This window comes from Varanus komodoensis, unplaced genomic scaffold, assembly GCF_004798865.1.
Source record: "Varanus komodoensis strain SLA01 unplaced genomic scaffold, ASM479886v1 scaffold1, whole genome shotgun sequence".
NCBI lineage: Eukaryota > Metazoa > Chordata > Lepidosauria > Squamata > Varanidae > Varanus > Varanus komodoensis.
In genome coordinates, this window is record NW_025335268.1 from 126,868,163 (window position 1) to 126,891,472 (window position 23,310).

Below are 23,310 nucleotides of genomic sequence, written 5' to 3' on the forward strand. Positions count from 1 at the left end.
GAAGGTGAGAGCAGCATTTCAAGCAGACTTCTTACGTAGCAAGGCTTGGGGAGAAGAAAAGTCAGCTCCGTATCAGTGCAAAGCAGAAGTCCAGGGAAGTATGGGCTGAAGTAACTCAGGAGAAAGTGGGTACAACTGTCATTAGAATTGGGACCATCCATGATGCGAAGTTTGCCTTTCCGCTTGTTGGTTAGGTTGTGAATTCCAGAGGTTTTGGAAGCATCTTTCTCTTCCTCCTCCACTGAACACAGCTTACTTTTAAAACTATGTTTTTTGGGGCAAACTTGATGTCCTTGTCACAGGCTCGATGATGATGATGATGATGATGATGATGATGATGATGATGATGATGATATAAATAAGAAACAGATAGAACAAGTCTGGAAGGTAAAGCCTCACAGTAATCTAAAACCTTTGTGCTAAGAGGCTCACTCCTCCTATTCTTATCTGAATGAGAAGGGGCTAAATCTACCCCATTTCTCTACCTGCCTGCAGCCACTATATCTGTGTGAAGTGTGCAAAGCAGAGAGGCAGAGTCAGTTGTAAGTCACTCCTTCAGGATTTACCTTGCAAGTCTTTTGTGAGTCAACACTTCCAGTAAGAGTGGCCTTTTGGGTTGGTTGTAGCTTGTTTTTGTGACTGGTTGCTCTCTGACGCACCCTGCTGGCAACTGTGGACTGGCAGCAACAACAAGGTTTACCAGCGGATACTGTAAGCAAGCAGAATTCTGACAATTAATAATCCTTAAACATAGTTGCTGGTGTATATACTTGTATTAATCTGTCGGACAGATAATTTAAACTCAAGAGTCTGCCCATTAAAACCTGTTTGCATGTGAAGCAATTAGGATCTTGGGGAACAGGGAGAGTAACACAGATAATATTTAGAAGGTGACAGGTGCAATGAGGCGGTGCATTGTTGCCCCTTCTGCACTGAACAGCCACCAGTTAGAGATCCTTGGTGTGCTGACGCTTGTTGGAAACAGCCTCTCCACATCAAGCACTAATCTAGCACTTTGTGCTAAGAAACCAGCACAAGGCCTTTCTGGCCTCACGCAGCAGTTTATTGTTGCAGCAACATCTCTGATCGTGATAAAGGCCTATGCAGGCATTCTGACACCTGTGCAGAAACAGTGCATGAGTTGTGATGCTGTACCTGCTTGCCCTACTGCAGGTATCTACACACTGACCTGCACATCCGCAGAGACCCCCTTACCAGATGTTCATCCCAACACATCAATGGTGGTGGCAGGGTACGCAGGGCTTGGGGCTAGCATAGCACCTGCCATTTCAATGAGTAAACACACCTTAACAGAGCCAAGGTTCTCTACAAATCCAGCTGAAGGACATGAGCACAGCTATACATGAAATCTTTTCAGTTTTCTGATGGAGTGGCAAGCACCACCTGGCCTTTGTAGCCACCATCTGTGCAGTGAGCACAGAGGTGTGAAAGAGGAGGCCTGTGTGGGCACAGCTGTTTTTGAATAGCGGCCCAATGCGGAAAGGGAAACAAGCAACCAGCAGAACTTGTGGGTAGGGTGGCTGTCAGTTAACAGACATTCTACAGCATGAATGTTCAAGAAATTATTGCAAAGCATTATAGGGTACAGAATGGGAAATAAAGCCAGCATTCCACCTGTACGTCTTCTTCCGTGTTCTGCTTACATGTACAAAGCCCTTGAGAGTCTTGCTTAATACTTTCTCAACCTTCCAACTAATGTATATGCAGAAAGATGTAGAGATCAAGGTAGATTAACCCTGCCTTAATCTCCTTGTTTGAATGCTTGTCATGGTAAACAGGATGCTAAAAGAATATTATACAATCTTATCCACAGTTGTCTGAAAAGTGCAAGTACAGGGAAGGCAGACTGACAAATAAAGGCAGCTACAAGATATAATGCTGGTCTCCATCAATTTATTATTTGTTAAAAAAAATCTCTTTAAAGGTTTTCAAGAAAGAAATGTTGAGTTTCATGAGGATTTTTACATGGAACCACCAAAATTCCCCTGGGTAGAGATCCATTCCTCTATTTTCTCTCCACATATGGCAGGAGGAAATCCACAATGCAGGGGAGAGTTGAACTCTAAAATTATCCATGCTGCTAAAAATATTAATGCAAGATTCAACAAAAACTTTTCAAACACTTAACCACATCAGAGTAGTATGCCAAAATTGGCCTGCCACTCCAATCCCAATTACTCCCTGACTTGAGTCAACACCTCTCCCAATAATCCCCTTAAAAAAGGAATTCTTCTTTCCTTGCTCCATTTCTTACCCCATTTTCAGCAGCAAGGCAACAAAAACTTGCAAGTCATCCAGCCATTGCCTCTGCAGTCTAAACTTGTATCCCTTGATGCTTCTCATCCCTGCTGCTAAGAAGACTCTTTGCCCAGTGCCACTCTTGGTCACTGAGTCCAAAGAACATGCAGCTTCCCCTTCTCATTTTGTCCTACAGCAAGACTCCGTTACAGTGAATGAAGCTTCCGGTGAAGTCTCCTCTCAGCTGGCTTCAGCTAAGCTGTCAATGTAGTTCTTCAGCAGGCATTCATAGTAGTCTCCTATCTTCCTCAGGTTGGCCCTCAGTGCTGATTCCATAGTCTTCTCCATGCAGGGTTCTTTTTCTACCAGCATGATGGCCACTGCTGCAAAGTTGAGGAGAACCTGCAAATAGGCCTGCAGAAAAGGACAAAAGTTCTCTCTGGCATGAGACACAACAACAGGGAATACCTCTGCCTATGTTCTAGCTGGAATGCTAAGCTCCATTTCAGTACAGTTAAATGTAAGGGGAAAGAGAACTGGAAAAGTGACCCATTCAGACACTGAAGATTAATGCTATCCCAACAACAACTTCTAATTCTGAAGAGTCAATAGGCTTCCTGCTGATCCCAGAAGCTAAAGAGCTAAAACTTTGGAGAAAGTGTGTGGTTTAAGTAGGTGTTTGTTCAGTCAAGAATAGCTTCTCAGAGTCTCAGAGGAGGCTATGCAGATAATAATGTTCTGTGAACAGAAGGGAATTCAGTTTGGCAACATTTGGTCTGCTGTGCCTCCCCCACAGTCTCTAAACCTGTGAAGCCATAAAAAAAGCAGATAAACTGGCCAAAAGCCAGTGTTCCCCACCTTCTTCAGAATGTGGCTTGTTCTTCCAAAGCAAAGAAGCAAGCCCCCTTTTCACTTCACCAAGCTTTCTGTGTCATTTTCATCACTGTCGTGTTGGTGGGTTTCATTTGCTTCTTAAACAAACAGGCTACCAGGGAAGGAAGACTTTCATTTTTAACTCACCTGCTCAATCTCTTCCTTTCTTGCCAGCACAGCTGCAGAACGTTCCTCGGGAGTCCATGACAGGGCCAAAAAACTGTCTTTCTTTCCAGCACTGGGATGGTAAGGAGAGCCCATGGCCTCTTTGCTGGCTGCAATCTGCATCAACAGAGATTTCCCAATGCGAATATGGCCCAGACTAAAGCATATAAACTAATTCTATTTGCCCTCTAGTGAGCTGCATTGTACAATCAGAAAAAGAACCCAGGATCAGATGTCCAGTAAAATGGATTTGATAGATGTACTGGAATCAGTGTACAGCCAGTGAAAATGCAGCAGCTCAGGAATAAAGTACATTATTATTAAAAAAATGAAGTATACAAAAGTGGTACATCAGAGGAAAAGCAAGATGTGTATCTTTATTAAGGGCATAATCTAAGGAAATAGTCCTACAGCTCCCAGCTTGCCCTGGGCAACACTGTTGGTTAGTGCACACTGGGAGTTGGAGGCTTTTATGTGTAGGATTGCACCCTAACACATAAAATGACTAAAGCTGTCACTCACATTTCTACTTAAATTTCTGTAAAATATCCATCCGTTAACCCAATGTATTTCCCTGCTACACATTAATCTTAATACAACAAGAATTCTACAGGATCAAAATCAAATGATTTCATAATTATCAAACCATAGATAAAAGCCAATGAATAAAAATTGGGAAAAAATCTCCCAATCTTTTGTAACATTTGGGAAAGTTGAAAAATAATCCACAAAAAACGGTAATAAATTCCAGAGGTTTAGAAGGAAGCATAAATGCCAAAAGGACGCAATCAGGATGAAGGGGAGGAGAGTAAGAAGGGCTCTTAGGGCTCAATTCTATGCATGTTTACCAGAAGCAAGTCATAACAGGCTCCAGTATTTCAATTAACCACACTGCAAGTGTAGTGCTTTTTCCATCTGGGCACTGAACTGGGGGAAGGAGATAACACTAGAAGTAAAAAAAAAACCTTAAAGAACTTTAGGCAGGAAAAAACAAGAGAGAGCAGAGGAGAATGATCCTATGGGCAGTAGAGATCATGAGGAAATTGTGTATGGGATAATTCAGATTCCCAGATATGAGGCTGGAAACAGAGTCCCAACATCTGAGTGGGGAATCTGTGCTTTGATCCCCCTCTCTGCACCTGCACCAGCTGCCTTTCTGAGATTGGGAAATTGACCCCAAAGAAGGGGGTAAAGGGCATCTGGGGGCACAGAGAGAAGACCGACCATCAGTGTGTGAGATACACTGATGGTGCTCCAGTCTTCCCTGCCCCACCCGCAAGCCAATGGCCACTGCAGCTGGATGGCACATAGCTGAGATACAGAGTGGAGATGTGGGGAAGCCGAGAACCCTTCTGCTGCTCATCCTGTTCTACCCCAGACGCGTGCAACCCCCAAGTTCCAGGGCTTATGGCTGTGAAGGACACAACCCACTGGACTGCACCCAAAAGATTCAGCAGACGAGAGAGGATTTGTCAGCACATCTGGAAAACTAACCAAACCTAAGCTTTGTGGGAAAAGATGGAGAAGAGAGAAGCCCAAAAAGAGCAAAGTCTTTTTCCATGAGGACATGGGACCACAGCACAGAGCGAAGAAGTCACAAAGAAAGAAAGGTGAAAAATGTGTTGCCTCTACATATTCAGCTTTGTTCCTGATAATAATCCAGACTTCTCTCCTTTTAATTGGTCTTTCTGTGCCCACCTGGTTGGGCAGCTCCATCCTGACGGTGCTGGCAAACTTTAAAATGACAGCTACTCAGATTTCACATTTTATTTGTTGTTTCCTCTTAACTAGGGAAGGTCACAAGTTCCACAAGCCTTATGGGGGAAGATTCTGGGCCCAGGGAAACAGAAATCACACACGGACCATTTGCTGAAGCCTTACTGCTTTTCAACACTCCGAGATGGTCTTCATGACCAGATTAGTGTCCATTAAGCATTATAAATCTGTCTGTTTCACACCACAGTTTCAAGGACAAGGGAGGTTCAGTTCTCCTTTAGTCTAGCTTAATTTTGGCTGCTTGTGAACCAAACTCTGTTTCAGAGCATTTTCTCATTCACTCTCATGGTCCCAGCAGGTTTTTCCCAGTACTAGATCCAAACAGGACCAGAGTAATATTACTAATTAGTTCTGATTTTGCCTAAGCATAAGCTTAGGCAAAATTAGTTTTGCTGTTGCATAAGCAAGACTACTAATGCAAACAAAATCAGATTAAGTATCCTGGCAAGGCTGTGGACAATCTTGCTGAGGTCACAGACAAGTGGAAGAGAGGGTGTGGGGTTTCAGATGTCATGACTGCAACCTGGGCATTAGACATTGATACTTAAATTAAGCCAAGTACTTGTACTCTTTGACCTCTTCTACAGCCAGTGGAAGGGTCCCAAAAATAAGATTTGATTATATTAAGGCCAATAATACTTTAAGGAAGTAAATATATTTAAAGAAGATGTATTTACAAACACCAGCATGTTATAATACTTAAAGAAGAACCAAGAGGAAATAGAATCTCTTGCTGTCTCAGGTGTGGATTAGAAAATTGCAAGTATAAATACTTCCTACCTTTTCAGGCTCTTCTGTTCTTAAAGGTTGTAAGTTTTGTGTAGTCTCTGAAGGTATTGTTCCTTTAACAGCACAAGGAGACAATCTAGCTTTCTTCTTGATCTGCAAATATTTAGTTATATTTTGCATTTAATGTTTTTCCTACAAGGAATCAAAAGCAGCTTACATAATCCTCCTGATCCTCTCCATTTTATCCTCATAGCAACCTTGTGAAATGAAAAATCTGGGAGTCGGTGACTGCTCCAAAGTCACCCAGTGAGCTTCATGGCCAAGTGGGGACTTGAACCCAAATTTCTTGAGTCCCAGTCTAGCACTCTAGCCAATATGCCATACTGGCTCTCAGTCTAGAGCAGTGGTCGGCAACCTTTAACACTCAAAGAGCCATTTGGACCAGTTTCCCACACAAAAGAAAACACCGGGAACCGCAAAACCCTTTTGACATCTAAAATGAAGATAACACAGCATATATCGTTTTTTACCTTAATGCTATGTATATCTTCATTATGATTTAGGGGCAGCTCTTGTTCAGTCACTCAGAACTGTTATTTTTAATCTTACATTATAAGCTAGTAGGACTCCTTTCATCTATTTTGAATAGGTGAACAGCTTCCTGAAGAGTCAAAGTCAGTGCTAAAGGGCTGCATGCATTAAACAGCAAACCCCATAAGTTCGTCAGTAGTAAAAGCAAATGAATCCACCCACGTATCATTAAACGTTTGGTTTTCTTCAGAAACTTTTCTTCGATTTATCCATGGTTGGCTACTACCAGGGGAAGTAGCAGATATAGGTGTGTTTAGTGACTGATTAGCACATAAACAGTCAAGTGATGTGAATTGTGACAGGTCCCAAGCGCAGCTTTTATCATTCAAAGGAAGAAGATTACATTTGGACAAAGAGAATCTTTTCAGCAGGGTTTGTGTAACATGAGATCCTGCAGGAAGCTTGTTCCACTCTTTCCCTGCAATGTCACAATTTAGTTAACCTGCTAGCGCAGCTTTCCTGAGTGGATGCCTCATCATCACCTATTGGTATTTCGTAACTCGGAGCCTCAGTCGCAGATTGGCGGCTGTGATGCGTATTTTGGGTGACGGAGCCGCAGCAGAGGGATTCAAGAGCCATGTGCAGCTCCAAAGCCACAAGTTGCCGACCCCTGGTCTAGAGGAAACCAAAAACTGGGTTTTGACAGAGCAGATCTTAAGGTATGCCAAGAACATCACACAAGGCTCCTAAGCACGACAAGCTATAGCACATACCTGTTGCCACAACTGGATTCCCTGCCAACCAGCTGCAGGACGCTGAGGCCTGCATTCACCCTGGCAACCAGAACCAGAATCCTCTGGTTCACAGCTGCCTGAGTCCACTAGCCTGAGCTCCTTGGAGGAAGATCGGGATAAAGTGTAACAAACAAAACCACACCTCTGCTATGGTTAAGAGTACCAGTGGAAACTAATGTGGAGAATGAATGGGTTTCAATCTTTGCCCACATGTCTGAAATCCCTAGAAATCCACACACTTCCTCACCTACCTTGGTGGACTTTGTTACTTTCTCTGAAGTTGTTCGCTTCCTTTCAGACCTCTTGGGCTGCATTGATATTTTCTTCTTTGCCTTTTGTACATTGGTTTTACAGGCCTGGAACAAAGGGAAGAAAAGGGATGTGGTGTCAGGATCCAAAAAGGACATTTTGGAGTAATTCTCCAGCAAACTTGTATTTAGTAAGTAGCTAACCTTTTGGAAAGGAACACTGCCCAGGTTCTCTTGTCACTGATGGAGAGCAGAAGCAGGTTTGTGCAGTGGCAAAAGGTTGACTATGTTTGGACTGCATTTAACATGAACTATTACACTGACACTTGTACTGTGCATGCACAGGAACCCATTTCATTTAGGAGAACAAGAAGAGCTGGAATCCACCTCAGTCCCTCCAAAACTGCAACACCTTCACTGATACGTGTATCAGAGACACATTCACTCTTTAAGCCATACCTCTCTAGGCAGGGAAGAGAACTGTGTCCTCTTATACCAGTCTAAACAGGTAAGATAACCATGTCCTCTTACCTCTGTGGGGCTCTCTAGGGAGCAGGAGTATGGACCTTCATAGGTTTTGCTTCTTTCTGCAGAACAGAGCAGGAGAAGTTAGGTGGCTTTGGGGGTGGGGTGGGGATTGTGAATCGGGATGCTTCCTACCTGGGGTAGAAAGAAATGGATTTTACCAAATGCTCCAGATAACACAAACATTAAAACTATGAGGCAATAACAAACAGGCTAGATATGGTGAGCAACTTATCATCATGCAACCTTAAGTCCACAGCATCTTACTCATTCAGAAAGTTTTCAAACCTTCACCAGTAGAATAGCAAATGGGGTTGCTGTCAGTTTTGGGTTTATTTTTGCAGTGCTCCCATCACTGTCAAGCACCTCTTCACACAGTGAATAGTTGAACTATTTAAAGTTTAACTGTTAAAATTCACTCCATAAGATGCGGTTTTGGCTCCCACGGGATTAGAGAAATTCATGGCACGCAAGCGTATCAGTGGCTATTAGGCCTGACGGTGATCAGCATCAGAGGCCGAATGCTTCTCGACAGCACTTGACCGGAGAACATGAGTGAGAGTGATATTGCACTCATATCCTTTTTTTTTTTTATTTGATTTGCATTCCTCTACCCAAAACGCCATTCAAGGTGGCTTACAATCAATGATTTAAAAAAATGGGCAAATAACACAACAACAGAGTAAAAACAGCATCCAGCTGAGCAGACACACTTACACCCCAAAGCCTGCTTGAATAAAGCAGTCCTTACCTGACCTCTAGGAGGGAGCAAACATTTCCCTCAGCAGGGAATAGTGCTGGGACAAACCTTCCCAGAATCCATCTCTCTTCAGTCTGTGAGCTTCCTCTTGTGCTCAGCCCCATTTCAGAGAATGAGCCCAGCAGAGCAGAAGTCTGGGAAATGGTTATGGAACTCTGGTCGTGCACCCAGCAACTTTCTTCCACATCCTGTGCAGCACAAACAAAGGCTGCAAGGCACGCGCACGGAAAGGGGGCACTGTTTGTCCAGTGGTTGTGTGGGACTCAGTTCCTGGCGAGTGCCACATGCGTGCCAGGAAGTCAGACTCACAGCTGCAAGAAAGAGGACTAAAGTCCAGGGTGCCTACTCCAGGGAATCTAACAGATGCTCCCTTCCAAAGCCTCAAACATCTCTAGCAGAAAGTTTCCCTGCCAGGAACCTTTCACCACAGGTATACAGTCCTGGGAACACTGAACCGCTTCCTCTATGGCTACATGAAGGCTCACATTAGAAACTGTTGCAGACACATAACCCAAAGCCCAAGAGAAACAAACCTCTGGGGGGGTGTTGGCCATCTAGTTCATGAGTTCTGTAAGGGCAAGGGGAACCTGTCTCCCGGGAATGTTCTTGGGATGGATTGCAGCCATGTCTGTAATGACCATAACTTCTCCCGAAGTCCTTTCTCCTCCTGTAAAAGAAGCACATGGCTTGAGGAGCAGCAAATGTCTGTGTTCAATGAAACAGCAAGAGCAAACTTGGCCATTCCAAACTCTTAATCCCCCACACCCCAAAATTCTAGGAACTGGAAGTTTGTGAGGGGCAGAGTGGAGGCCCAAGTCTCACTAGAAAAAACAAACAACACTCACAAAACGATTGCCAGAGTTTGTTGTGGGAAGGCCAACAACTGAACTACCTTGATTTCAGTTCTGACTTGCGGTGCACATGCAGCATGTGATTCCATTCAGCTCCAATTACACTCAGACCATGCCCAGCAGCTGCTGCCCTGAATCCACACACCTGTCTTCTATCTTACTTTAGCTTCAGAACTCCCCTTGCTCTGTGGATTCTTTTCTAATTCTTCTAACACACAGGTACTACCTAAAAGGCACCAGTGCTCCCCCTGCTGATCTCCAGCTCCTTGTTCCTCCATGCCTGGCACCGTCAGGATTTGACCTGATTCAAACCCCAATGCATCGTTCCTAAAACGATGCATACAGCTACTCAGGTGAGTTCCTCAAGTCCCAGGAATGTTAGTTGTCTCACCTTGAAGGGGATCTTGAGCTTTGCCCTTGTCTCTGAGGGGAATGCTCTCGCTTGAATGAGAACAGTGAGCGATGATGTCGTCTGTTAGGGGATCTTGAAAAACGCCTGTGAGAAGATCTTGAACGTGGCTCCTGCCTATGGGGAGATCTTGAACTAGATGCCTGCCTGTGAGGGCATCTCACACGCTGAATACGCAACTCCCTTGGAGCCGAACTTGCACTCGAATGCTTTGAATCAGTGCTGTGATGCCTTTTCAGTGAGCAAGAATGGTGTTCCATCAGCTTTCCAGTCTCACATTTTGGAGTACAAGAGATGAGAGCCCAAGGCAGTGACTGAGAAGAGACCTGGCAAGAGGGTGGAGTGACCATAGAAAGCTCAAGAGCAATCCACAGAAACCTCCCCTTTCCGTTTCTCTCTGGGGCAGTCAAGTGAGAAGAGGAAGCCCACACTGATGGGAAAAGCTCAATTTCCTGGACAAGAACTGTGACTCAAGGCCTGGCTAATGCTCCTCTGGCACTCCTCCTCGCCTCAGCTGCAGGCTACAGAAACACTGGAAGTGACATACATTGAGTCAGGCTATCACTCTCCCTAGCCCCATACTGTCAAAGTCACCCAGCAGTGGCTCTCCAGTGCTCCAGGCAGGAACTTCTCCAGGGGCTGGCAATCAGCCTGGAGCCTTCTGCATGCAAAGCGTGTGGTTTACCTCTGAGCTACACTTCCTCCCTCCCTCATTTTTTTATGTATGTATGTATGGCAGAAGCGGATGTTTAGTATTTGTTATCTGAAACATTCAAGATTACCGCAGAATCTGTCCAACCACTTTTAAAAATCATAACAAATGCAGAAAACATAGCAGAAGGCCACCATTATATTTCATTTTTAACCATCCTGACTTTGTGACCAAAGGAGTGATGAAAGAGCCTCTTTCCTCCATTATCCTTTCAACAATACTCTTCTTTTAGTGCAACAGCTGCTGGTCACCAGCACTCATTTCCCTTTCCCTTCCATTCTGTCCTCTTTATTCAGCCTGAACCAACCCAATCCTCCTTTCATCCTCTAGGTTTCTTCTCTTAATAAAAAAAAACATTTGTAAGACACCAAGAATCAACTTACCGAGTCTCTGTCACAGTCAAAGACTTTGTCACACCTGACAGACTGCTTAATACCCCAGGGTGGTTCCTGATAATCTTCTGGTGCCCATCCACTCAGATTTTGCTCACAAAAAGATGCAGATTCCCAGGAATAAGGCTGGAGAGATGAACAACACCAGATGGGGTATGAGGGGGGCAATGAAACAGTTAAGCAGGAATGTACAAGGGACTAGTCCTCCTGCTTCTATCCCATTTCCCCCCAGCTTGACCTGACATGCATTGAGCAAGCATGTGGATTTGTGCTTCCAAAACTGGCTGCAATTTGTGCAGGTTTAAAACCCTCAGGGAATGTGTGAAAAATGTGGAAATCTGCACACCTCTTAAACCTGTGCAGTTCACAGGGAGGATCTGACTTGACCTGACAGACTCACCACCAGGAGCATCAAAAAAGAAAAGAAGCATGAGCAGTATAATCAGAAACAAGTGAATACAATAATCAGCATTTGTCAGAGCAAATACAATCATGAAAGAAGTCAGAAATTGTACACATAATACTGCTTGGGAAGAACAAAGGGGAGGGAAGAGACTAAAACTACAGAACCCTCTTTGCACATTTCACACGAGCTAAAAGTAGTAACTAAAAATAATTTAAAATGTGTGTATCTGATGTGCACAAATCAGAAAACTGTAGTGTGGATCTTGAAATAGACAAAATTTAAAATGACAGGTCCTTTGTGAATATGGTGACAAAGTAATGAGAGATGCAATTGAAAGGATATTTGCCAAGGGAATGTGCTGCTCTCCAGGTTACGTAGTGGACTTGAGAATACAATAAAATGTTAAAAACAGTGTGACTTTATTTCTCCACATTTAAAGATCCAGACCCTCCCTGTTTCCACAAAAGACTAATGCTGCTACAAATATATGACCTTGCTTATCAACATGCAAGACTATCTTGCACATATTTCCAGAATATGATTTTTTAGAAAACCGGCACATCCATTTCTGATCAGAAGCACTGTAAATGTTTGCCAGGCTCAAGTGAGACAGTTTCCCGCCACTGCACATCTCCACACGTAAGCATGACCAACGTTCTCCCTTCTAAGGAAATGGTGTTCTACTTTTAAGCCCCCCAGCCAAGCGAGCTGCCTCTTCCTGGTGGTACCACTTCTGTCACACACTCAACAATGCTCTGTAACCTCACAATGGATCGCCTGAATTTTTGCCACACTTGAAACTCTTCAGGGAGATGTCTGCATATCTGGAATGAAATAAAACTAAGTACGAACAGCTGCTGCTGAAGGAAATATCACAAGGAAAGTATGAAGGAGGCTACTGCGAAAGATTCTGAACAAGCTTTGGGCCAAGGGGACATGTCTGTCATTCCCTGGGGCCCAAATAAGATGGTTGCAAAGGAGAAGAAATAGGTGTTTGCAGACTCATCATACTTTGGCCTGAGATGTATGTCTGTGCCATGGACTTGTGAAAGTTGACTATGTGTAGCCTTGCAACTTGCTTTTGTGAGAGAAACATACAGTGACCACCTCTGTGGAATGGGAAACCATCCTATAATTAACCATTTCCACCAAAATGTATACAGGGGACATTTTTCCTGCTTAAGCTGTACCCCAGACCAATTGGGAGATCAACATTTTAATGTCCAAGGCTATATATTATTACATGTATTCAGGATGCACTCTGGTGGAGAACCTGGCACCCTGAGAAGTGCTGCTTGATTTCTCTCTTCTAAAACCAAATTTCTACAGTCTTTTTTAAATGGAGAATCTGTAAGCTGCTCCAGAAGCATTGCTGGGAAATGAAGCAAAACAAATCTCAGTAAGAGGTAGCACCTGCTCCCTCCTCCCGTGTTCCATGCATAGCATCCAGTCAGACTGGCAAGTGACTCTTTTAGTACAGGTGAGAGGACAACATCCTTCAGTGCATCTGTGGGAAGAAAGCTGGTTTAGTGAACACAGAGCAGGCCCCATGGCACAGCTCCCAGCACCTGGCACTTCAGGTGGCTGCTTCATTCTGTCTAAAGGTAGGGCTGGCCCCAAGAATCCCTGCTTACTGAGCACTAAACAACAACAGGTGAGGGCAGATGACTGCCACAGCAGCTTAGAGCACACTCCTATTCATGTTTACTCAGAAGTAATTCCCATTGAATGCAATGGACCTCAAAAGAGCAAACAGGATACAGGGTGGACCTCGAGCTCAGCTACATGACCAGCATAAATGATCAGTAAATGAGCATAACAGTGATGTGATGATTGCAGGGAAGGAAGACAAGGGGGTTTTGTTTTTTTTAACCAGGTGGGCTGTTTGTAAAGCATAATTGCAAAGGCCAGAAAGCAAAACACCAATCTGCAACAGACAGACAAATCCAGCATGACTAAGAACTGGAGGATGTAAGTAAAAGCTACATTTATAGTCAAACAAGTACATACTGATTTTGCATTCAGTATAATTTCTCAGAAAATAGAAGTAACAGAAGCACAGTAACCATTAAAGTAACAAAACATTGTGAACTGAATCACAAAGGTCATGAAGCTATATAAAAATTAAGTTTGAAAGATTTACATTGTCAGTGTGAAGTGTTTTCCACAGCTGCTGTGTCGGTGAAGAAAACAAAATCATTCAAAATTGAACCATTTTAAAATTGTATATTTTAGATTGCATTTTACTGGATTGCTGTAATCTGCCCAGAGAGCTTTGGCTACTGGATGGTGTAGAAGTTAAATAATCAATAAATAAATTTGCAAGAATGTCTGCTTTTCAGATTATTCTACACCAAGGTAGACGACCTTCTGGGGTCCCTGGGCACATGTAGCAGCTTGAGAAACTGTTCTGGATACCACTACAAAGCCAGCAGGCTGCCGATAAAAGTGGTAGCTTGCTGCTACCTGCCATCTTATGCGTGGTCCACAGGCATTCAAAGTAAAGTAAAAGGGAGCAGCTGGAGGCCATCACGTTGTTTTGAAGTCCCCCAGCTGCTAATGAGCATCTTTTTATTTTAAAAAAGGAGGTGGGCAGCAAAAACAGTCTCTGACAGGGCTTACATAGCAACAGAGATGATGGTGTCTGACTAGGAAAAGAGAAACATAAGGAAGCTACCTTATACTGAACCAGACCATCGTTCTGTCTAGCCCAGTACTGTCTGCACTGACTGGCAGTGGCTCTCCAGGGTTCCTGTCATGGCCTTTTTCCTGCTCTACCCAGAGATGTCAGGGGCTGGACGTGAGACCATCTTCATTCGAAGTATGCACTGTACCACTGAGTCACTACCAATTCCCATAGCACAGAGCAGTGCTTCAGCGCTCCTCTTTCTCACGTACAGCGTTTTGAAGGCTTTATGAATTGCCAAAATACTGGAGATACGTGCTTTTTCGCTCTTCCTTTTTATTGGTGTGGGTGCTCTGTCCTGTCACACCAGATTAAGATTCCCATGGACACAAATGGATCCAGGATCCAAGAAGCAGGCCCAACTATCCTCTCTAGGTTCAGAGACACAAAAGGCTTCCTCATTCTTACCAGTTCAATTTTACTTCGTCTCACCAGCACAGGTACACAGTGGATTTCACTGAAGGTACTTGAAAGGCTGGAGGTGTTGATAGTTGGAGCAACACAGGCCTGATGATGGTCTACACCCTCACAACAGTCGGAGCTTTGGGTCTGCATTAGTTACAAGCAAAATAGGAGTTAGACATTTGATCTGGAACTGTCACATTGGTGGGAGGCTTGGAGCAGCACTTCTACCACATTTTAATGATCTCTGCTTCCTCTTCCAAATTTACATCCTGAGTTACAGTGATTCCAGCATTTCCCTGCAGTTTAGACAACTCTTTGGGACAGAGTGAGGATTATGGTTGAAATGCATCCTTTAGGAGCCAACTTGCAGGTTTTACTGGGCAAATGACATAAAGAATGCTAACCAATCTTCTCCCAGGTGCTCCTGTCTCCGGAAAAAATGGTGGGATCATCCAGGAGCTGGCTGCTGAAGCCTTCTGCAAGACCACCATCCTGCACAAATGCCATTTGTCCAAACAGCAGGGTCCTTTCATGATGAAAGAGATGGATTTGGAACTGGAAATATATGAGTAGATACGGGGAAGAAAATGCAGAGATGCCTCGTAGTTCAAATGACTCTAACTTCAAACAATCCAGTGTTCAAACATTAGAGTTGAGATAAAATCACTCCGCAGTTCAAAGGATGCTTCTAAGTACAAACCTTGAGTGAAGTGAAAAAAAAAAAAAAGGTGGTCGCTACAAAAATGTCATTGGTTGTGAGCCAAAGTCAAAAAACAGAACAGAACAAAACAGTAAAAGACATTTGCGCTATCGTGGTTGCCTCGATGGCCTGAATCAATTCATTTTGAATGGACTCATTTTTTTCAGGACATTGAGGCAGCCACAAGAGCACAACTAAAGACACTGATGAAAAAGAACTTCCAGAACTGCTTCAGGAAGTGGCAAGAACAATGGAGTACGTGTGTTTGAAGTGAGGGAGAGTATTTTGAGGGGGATTAGTGGCAATATGTCTTTTACTGTAATAATTTTTTAAAATTTAAACATTGCTGTATTTTTTGATCATACCTCATATATAACCTCAAACTTGTTTCAGGAGACCATATTTGCTGTTTAAGTTTACCAAAATGGATATTGTTTAGGGTGCGAGAACAGATTAATTCATTTCCCATTATTTCTAATGGGGGAAACTGATTCAGATTTCACACAGCCTCCTGAAATGAATTAAGTTCTAAGTATGAAGCACCACTGTATGATCAAGTAAAACAGTATTCCAAAAATGAATTATGTACCTAAAGATGTCCCTCTAATTGTTCATTACGACTAAGACTATTGTAGCAGGAATATGATTTTCATTTCTCGTTTTTAATGAGCTCTGCGCATACCAAGAATTAGGTCATGTCCAAGATTGAAGAGTCTAGTCATGTGTATAGCAACAATGGTGAAAATAAATCTGTGACAACATTTCAGCTTATACAGCTATGTGCAAGTATAACTATTGATGTAATAAATTTACATACAGTCTGGGGACCGTATCAAATGTTGCTACTCTGCTTAGGGCATTGATGTAGCACTAGCATAGACAACATACAGCTCAGTGCCAATAACCTGTGTTGGTCTGATGGGTTTCTCTAGAAAACCTGTTGTGCCAATCATATTCTTTTGGCTGTGTGCTAAAAGTCACTTAAACTGTTGCTACGTCAGTGACATCAGAGGAGTAACAGTGTTGGATACTACCCTGTATTTCACAGTTTTCTTTCTCCAACTACATAGATAAAAAGGGAAACGAGCCACAAAGATACCTGAAGACATCTTACATCCATTTCTGTTAAAGTCTAAAGGATTCTTGCATGTGTTTGGGAATATGAATGAAAAGTTGGTGATGTAGTTCTAGAGCTATCTTGAAATGCTAACCAGTATTTCATTTTGGGATCCTTATAAAAGCAGCTGACTTCCAAATCAAGAAGATGACAAATATTTGATACCTGATCAATTTCTTTCTTTTCTTCACACTGATGATCTTCTGGGGTCTTGGATAAGAATGGTATTTCTACGCTGAGAGGTGTGCTAGCATGGCTGGAACAGTTGGCTTCCAGCTGCAAGAATGAGAGGATGGTCAAGAATTCTGGGTTTGAAGCGTTCCAATATAAAACCAGAACAATAATAAGGGGAAGACAAGTGCTTGAACTTGTCATGCAAAGGCACCCAAGAATACTTTATCAACAATGTGCAGTGAGAGAACATGAAGAAATACCCAAAAGGAAACCATTGTAACTGCCTTGCAAATAAGTGTAACAGTCCACTCAAAATTTTAGCTAATGAAACCACCACAAACTTAACCAAGAAAATGTAGTTCTTGTTTTATAAAACTGGATCGGCTAAACCAGTTTTTCTTTGTGTTTGGTGCAATTACGTTTTGCTCCAATCCCACAGTAAAGTTAACTCCTTGGTAAATAAAAGGAAATGAAGTCAACAAAAAACAATATTAAGATCTCTCATCTGATTTTGTGGCCAAAACTGTGGTTTGTCAATGGGTGATGAGTTGAGACTAACCATGTAAACCTTGCTTTCAGTTAGTTGAATTAGTTAAACCAAATCAAATTTAAACCATGGTTTCAGAACCTGATTTGTCAGGCTCAAACAAGCCAGGTTTCAAGTCACATTGATACCTTGCCAGATTATGCATAAATTCCCAACAATGACCATTTTTTCCTTGAAGCTTCTGTCCACAATTTTATCCTAGCCTACTGCAGCTAAATGGTTGCCTATCAAATCAAAAAGAGAAAGTGGGTCATACCATCCCGGAATCTTCTGGTTTTGTAGGATAAAGAAGGCCTTCAGGTGTCTCAGGCAGTGTTTGCTCTTTTGTAGGTTCTTCAGGAGATGGAAGCGGGGTGATCAGGCTTGGAGGATTTTCATAGACCTGCATATCTGTCAGCTTGTCCTGCAAATATTTTTTTTAAAGGAAAGAATGAGCACTGGCTTAGGCCCACCAAGCTTCATACAGAGGACTTGAACAAAGGTATTCTCTCATAACCCCCAAAACAGGGAAAATGCTCAAGTTGAGCATCTGTCGAATTCCCACCCCTTTCCACACCACATCCCCACCTGCTTTTTATAACATCTTGCCTGATGAACAGATCTGGGGAGCTCAACACCTTGCACATTTTGAAGCGTGAGCTTTTGGGCAGCCAATAATGGTACTGCATTTACAGTAATTTACCATCCTAATATCAAGAGGTAATCTCTTATCTCTTAACTCTTGTAATTAAGGTGCAATTACTTAACATCAGAAATGAACACCTTGAAGTTACCAGCATGTAAAATGCAGATTTGTGCAGCCATGCCTTAAAGAAACCTTTTAATATTTTAGACCATGCCCTGGGGACCAACTATTCCTTATACAGAGCATGCAAACAGCCCTCAAAACATTTTGCTGCCTGAAACACAATCCAACTGGTCTTCATCTTATCCCCTTATGTTACTGCCTCATGCAGGTGATTTCAGACTACATTTCAGGGCAGCACTACCCCCAAGAGGAGTTTTTAAGGCTCTTCAGAGAAGTACGTAAATGATGCAACTTGTGCTGGACACCAAGACAACCAGAAGGAAGGGGGTTATCTCTAATATCTGTTTGGCTAGCAGGTCCTGAAACACAACAAAAAGCATTTGCCCGTGTTAATTCTCAACCTGCATCATCCCTCTCCCTGGATTTGGGAGCATCATTGAGCTTCCCCAGGGGCCTCAAGCTTCTTCAGATGGCTTTCACCTGTGTGCAAGTGAAAGCAAAGGTACCCTGACTATACACACTCCTTAGTTAAAATCTTATGATGCTACGAAGTGAAACATTGTATTGATGTCTCAGGATGTACAGAATCAGGAAAGGAGCATGACCAAATCCATGTAGGACAGGAAAAAATAGGTAAGTGAATCTTGAACTTTATTTATTTAAAACATTTATATCCCATCTGATACCAAGGGTTTATGTCCATGAAGGATTTTTAAAAAAACTGGGAGGTGGGGTGCCAATTAGCAGGGAGATATTTGCAGTACTCTTGCTCAAGGTTGTGATGCAATGACTCCTCATTTCAGCCAGACTGTAGTTTTTCCAGTTCCTTAAATAAAACATCTCCTCTCACACAACAATGTTGAAAATTTGCTGGTGGTGCTTAAAAAAAGACAGGTAGGTATAATAGAGATGGCTCAATCAGCATGTGAGTCACTAATAAGTACATCTGTAATGAGCACTATAAAGGTTGGGGGGAAAGAGAAGCCATAATTGCCCCACAGGAGAACAAAGGGTGGCTGTATGTCTTCTTTGTGAAAAGCATCTCTGCATGCACCCAAGATCTCTAGACAGCAAATAGCTTATTATTAGAAGACTTTTTAAAGTAATATTTACAAATGTATCTTCATATCCTATTTCTCCCCAGTTATTAGCAGGTCCATTTTACGCAATACACTTGTAAAAATCACCATAAGAATGTGCACTTCTACAATACAGAACAGAAAAATATAAGCACTTGAGTCTCACCATTCTCATCCTATGCACCCATCTCCTTTACTAACTAAACTTTGTCTTCAAATTAAAATGAATCTAAGCTGAAATGCAACCTCCTGAAGAGCTTACTTGAAGTAAGAGAGGAGGAGGAGAAAAATGAGGCAGAAATAGGTGTGGAAACTGGAAAAAAATCCTGTAGAGACTTAGGAGAAGATGTGAAAACAAAAACAGGAGGAAGCTGGAGAAGAAACACACTCAGGTGTATTGCTTCAGTAAGGCTGTAGTAGGCAACAGATAATTGGAATACCTCTGGGCTTTAAAACAACGGGAGATTATATGCAGCATCTTCTGTAGAACCTGCAGTTTCAACACTTCTCTGATAGTAACAGCCACTGGAGAAAATTTTGGTGCTGGGGGAGGGGGGACATAAAAGTAGTGAAATGCATGTGGGGAGCTTTGTCCCATATGCTAGATTGCTGAAAGACAGCATTTCTCTGATTTTAACTGAGCTAAATTTTGTGGAAGGAATATTTTTTGCCAGTACGAGGAAATGGTATCAGCCAAATTTGTTAGAGTTGATTCATTAATTCTTTATTTATAAGATGTCCTACAGTGCTGCAGGGTGAGATCTGCCAGGCAAGCCAGAGAGGGCTGTCTTCCTCCTTTGAATGTCAACGAGTCTTTTATATGCTAAGATACAATCTCTGGAAAAGACAAAGGTAGAAGTCTTACTTGATACAGGGCAAACAAGCCAGTATCTCATGAGAAAGCTGATACTTTGCACGTTGCAACTTCCTCTCAGCAACATTTCAATCACCATTTCAATTCTTTGTAAAGAGCAAACAAGTACTTCACATTTCCCATCTTTGAATGATCACTGTTGGCACTGCATTTATCTATATTTCATTATTCTGCAAGAAATCTCAAGTCTTCCACAGTTTCAAGGAAGTTTGCTTAGGGTGGCAACTTTAGTGTAATTTCCAGTTTATGATTCAGTTATGAACTCTATACTGAAATGGACTTTTCTTCAAGAAATGGCAGATGTCCAGCAATTGTGGGGAGGGGAGAGATTTGACTGGGGCAGTGCTTATACCGCATGTTGCTTGAAGAGGCAGTAGCTTGTGCATGTGCACGGTTCCTTTGAATCCTCCCCAAATAATGCTCAAAAAATTCAAAGTTACTGGAAGCAGTAGGAACACCAATGGAAATTCAGAGAGTTCCAGTGAAGTGTGCTACTACCCCAGTATCAGGAGTTGCTGGGCGCAGAGCTCAAAACCTTCAGTTCTGTGTTCAGCTGCCCTACATCTGGGAGCATCTTCTTAGCCCCTGCACTGGTCCTGCCCACCCAGACTTTGGCCCTGGGCCCTTCTGCAGCAGTCCTGAAAAAGCCTTCTTACTTCAGCTGAGACCTTGCCCAAACAACAGTCTCTCCGGTTCTGTGTGTTCCTCAGCTTTCACTCCTGACTCACTCTGGCAGTTGCTTCTGACTTGATCTTGGAAAGGAGAAGCAATTGTCACATCCCTGATGAAAGCTGTATGACTTTTGTGGGTCAAAAACCATTGCTTCCAGAAAACAGTAGGCCATTTGATAGTTTTTAAAAAACAAAAATCATCTTTGCCCTCTGTAATTTTGGCTTCGTAACAAAACTCCAAGCCACCACAATTGCTAAAACTGCATGAACTCAGGTGTGGGGAGAAGAGAAGTGGTGCCACTGCACTTGCGGTCACACATCTGCTGTTGTTGCAAAAGTCAAGTGGGCACAGGACCTACCGCTGCAAAGGGATTCAGGTCCAATGATACAGCAAACAAAATGTTAGACCTTTTTCTTGTTCCAGGTGTTCATAAGCTGATGAACTCATGTATCAAGAGAAATCAGCTTTATTTTCCTAGTTTGGCTGGTTTAACATTCTTCATTTAAAAAAAAAAAAAATGTAATTGTAATCCCACAAAAAAACCCCCATCTCCAAACCACAAGGCACAGTTCCTCTTTTAGTAGATTCCAAGGTTAAAAGAAAAACAGATGAACATGAGTACCATACAGTTACTTTTCCTTTTCATTTTAATTGCCTTCATTTTACTTAAATTCAGCTTTAGCATTTGCTTAATGTCAGTAGTCATTAATATGTTTATTTCTATTTATCGCATATGTAAAGTCCCCACTGGGCTTTTAAAATTGTCTTAGTTTTAATATTCATAATGACTCAGAACCTTGGAAAATGGAGTTCTAGAATTCTGCATTGTGTAAGGAACCTACATGAGTAGATGACCCAGAGCTAGCACACCCAGCCTTGCCACCCAGCTCCACTTGCTCACCTGGTCATTTCAGACAGAATTAGAATGCTTGAATGGGGTTGGTTTCTGCTGTGCATGTGGGGTGTATGAACGAGAGGGAGAAAGGGAGGGAAGGACACAGAGGTTGTGGGCTCTCCCACACTAGAGGCATTCAAGATGCAACTGGACAGCCACCCGAGAGGGACGGTTCAACATGGAGTCCTGCACTCGATGGCCTTCTGGCCACCTCCCACTCTATATTCTAAGATTCTAGAAAAAAAGTTGGCAAGCAATTCATACCAGTTCAGTTTCTACCCTTTCCAAGGAAGGAATGGTCTCTTCAGTTTCGGGAGGAACAACTGGTTCAGTTGCCCATGAAGAATCAGTCAGACTGGAAAGATTCATATCCTGTTTGTTTTCTGGCACCTGCAGAATTTTCAAAATAGAGGAAGAAGAGTTTGCTGCCAGAGTTACTTTGAAACAGAGTACTGTAATAAACAATGAATATATAAATTTAGATTGTCACAGTGGGTGGCCCTATCGCACCTGTTCCAATATTTTCACAGCTCACACTCTTAGAAAGATTTTTAAAAATCCATCACAAAGTATCCAACTGAGTTAGGGGTCCTGGAAGTTAGGAGTGAAATAAATAAGGAGAATAAAATGCTGCTTTTGCAATAAATTTGAAACTAATCAAGTGAATCATAGGAATGATTAATTTAACAGCGAGCATTGTTAAAAATCCAGGAGGCACAAGGAGCCCGACCTTGGGGAGGAAGGTATTGTGATGACAAAAGCATTAAGTGGAAACTTGAGGGGGTGACGGCGTGTGTGGAATGGATGGTGAAATACAGTTGAGCAATGGAAAGAGGAACTAAAACCATATAAGGTAGAAAATAAATCAGGGACTAGGGTCTTTGAAAATCTGGTAGTGGGAGATGTAAACAGGGGCGGTCCTTCACATGATCAGGTGGATGGGAGAGCCGTAACCCGAAAGGACCCTATCCGATGGGGTCTCAGGGGAGAGAAATATGCGTCCAGATACAGGGACGAAATGGGGTAATTCAAGCTGATTGTGTATGCCTACCTGTAGGGTGCACCCTCTTTTGCAAAAAGCAATTCTTTTAAAAAATTAGTGCTGCTAAATCTATACATTACAAGCATTTGCAGACGATTTAGTTTTTATTCTAGGGGAGCCTTTGGTAACAATGCCTAAACTTTTTAAAAAGGTAGAAAATTATGGTGAAGTTACTGGGATGAAAATAAATAAAGAAAACATGAAATTGCTACTGAAAAATCTTACACTGGAGCAGAAAATGACCTTGACGGAACAAGTAGATCTTCAAATTGTTAAAAAGGTTAAATTTTTGGGAATTTTTCTTACAGCTAAATGTACTACACTGAAAGAAGATAGTTATGTTAAACTTTTAAGGAAATTAAGAGTGATCTGGAAAAATGGGCTAATTTGCAATTATCATTGTTGGAAAGAATAGCAATAGTTAAAATGAATATATTACCAAAGCACTTATTTTTATTCCAAACAATTCCCATAAAAATTGATAAAAAATTTTTTGACGATCTAAACACCCAAATTTTGAGATTTGTATGACAAAAGAAGAAACCAAGGATTAAATTAAAAATGCTCCAGGAGGCCAAAGGGAATGGAAGCTTTGGCCTTCCTGAATGGATGTTGTATTATCAAGCTTCTGTCTTAATGTGGTTAAAAGAATGGATAACCTTAAGAAATAAGAGAATCCTTTATCTTGAAGGGCTTGATCTACAAATGGGTTGGCACACGTATATGTGGTATGAGAAGTGTAAGACACATGGTTGTTTCTTAAATCATTATATCAGAAAGTCATTAATGTCGGTGTGGGAAAAATTAAAGTCAAAACCGTATACTAAGTTGCCAAGGTGGCTTTCACCTATGGAAGCTCTTGTATAACCAAATGCACTGAGTTTTGATATAATTGTGAGATATGATGATATTTTGGATAATGGAGGATTGAAACCGAACCA

The 23,310-nt window shown here is 42.3% G+C and overlaps 1 protein-coding gene across 7 annotated transcripts in view; it reads right to left on the reverse strand.

The window, feature by feature from the left end:
* Positions 1 to 10: 10 nt before the first annotated feature.
* Positions 11 to 23,310, reverse strand: part of LOC123030818 (muscle M-line assembly protein unc-89-like) — a 56,666-nt gene continuing 33,366 nt past the window's right edge. For 4 of the 7 annotated variants that reach the window (XM_044445068.1, XM_044445088.1, XM_044445091.1 and 1 more), the window contains 12 exons: positions 21,592 to 21,717; positions 17,316 to 17,462; positions 16,504 to 16,614; positions 14,525 to 14,665; positions 11,016 to 11,150; positions 9,903 to 10,246; positions 9,194 to 9,327; positions 7,907 to 7,962; positions 7,379 to 7,483; positions 5,854 to 5,955; positions 3,280 to 3,414; positions 1,898 to 2,673 (listed from right to left, as the gene is read on the reverse strand). In XM_044445068.1, coding sequence (XP_044301003.1) covers positions 2,500 to 2,673; positions 3,280 to 3,414; positions 5,854 to 5,955; positions 7,379 to 7,483; positions 7,907 to 7,962; positions 9,194 to 9,327; positions 9,903 to 10,246; positions 11,016 to 11,150; positions 14,525 to 14,665; positions 16,504 to 16,614; positions 17,316 to 17,462; positions 21,592 to 21,717 — 1,710 coding nt within the window. In that variant the 3' untranslated portion in view covers positions 1,898 to 2,499. Of the gene's footprint in view, positions 710 to 1,897; positions 2,674 to 3,279; positions 3,415 to 5,853; positions 5,956 to 7,378; positions 7,484 to 7,906; positions 7,963 to 9,193; positions 9,328 to 9,902; positions 10,247 to 11,015; positions 11,151 to 14,524; positions 14,666 to 16,503; positions 16,615 to 17,315; positions 17,463 to 21,591; positions 21,718 to 23,310 lie in introns of those variants that run through there. The other 3 variants (XR_006416170.1, XM_044445079.1, XM_044445102.1) reach the window with 3 other exon arrangements.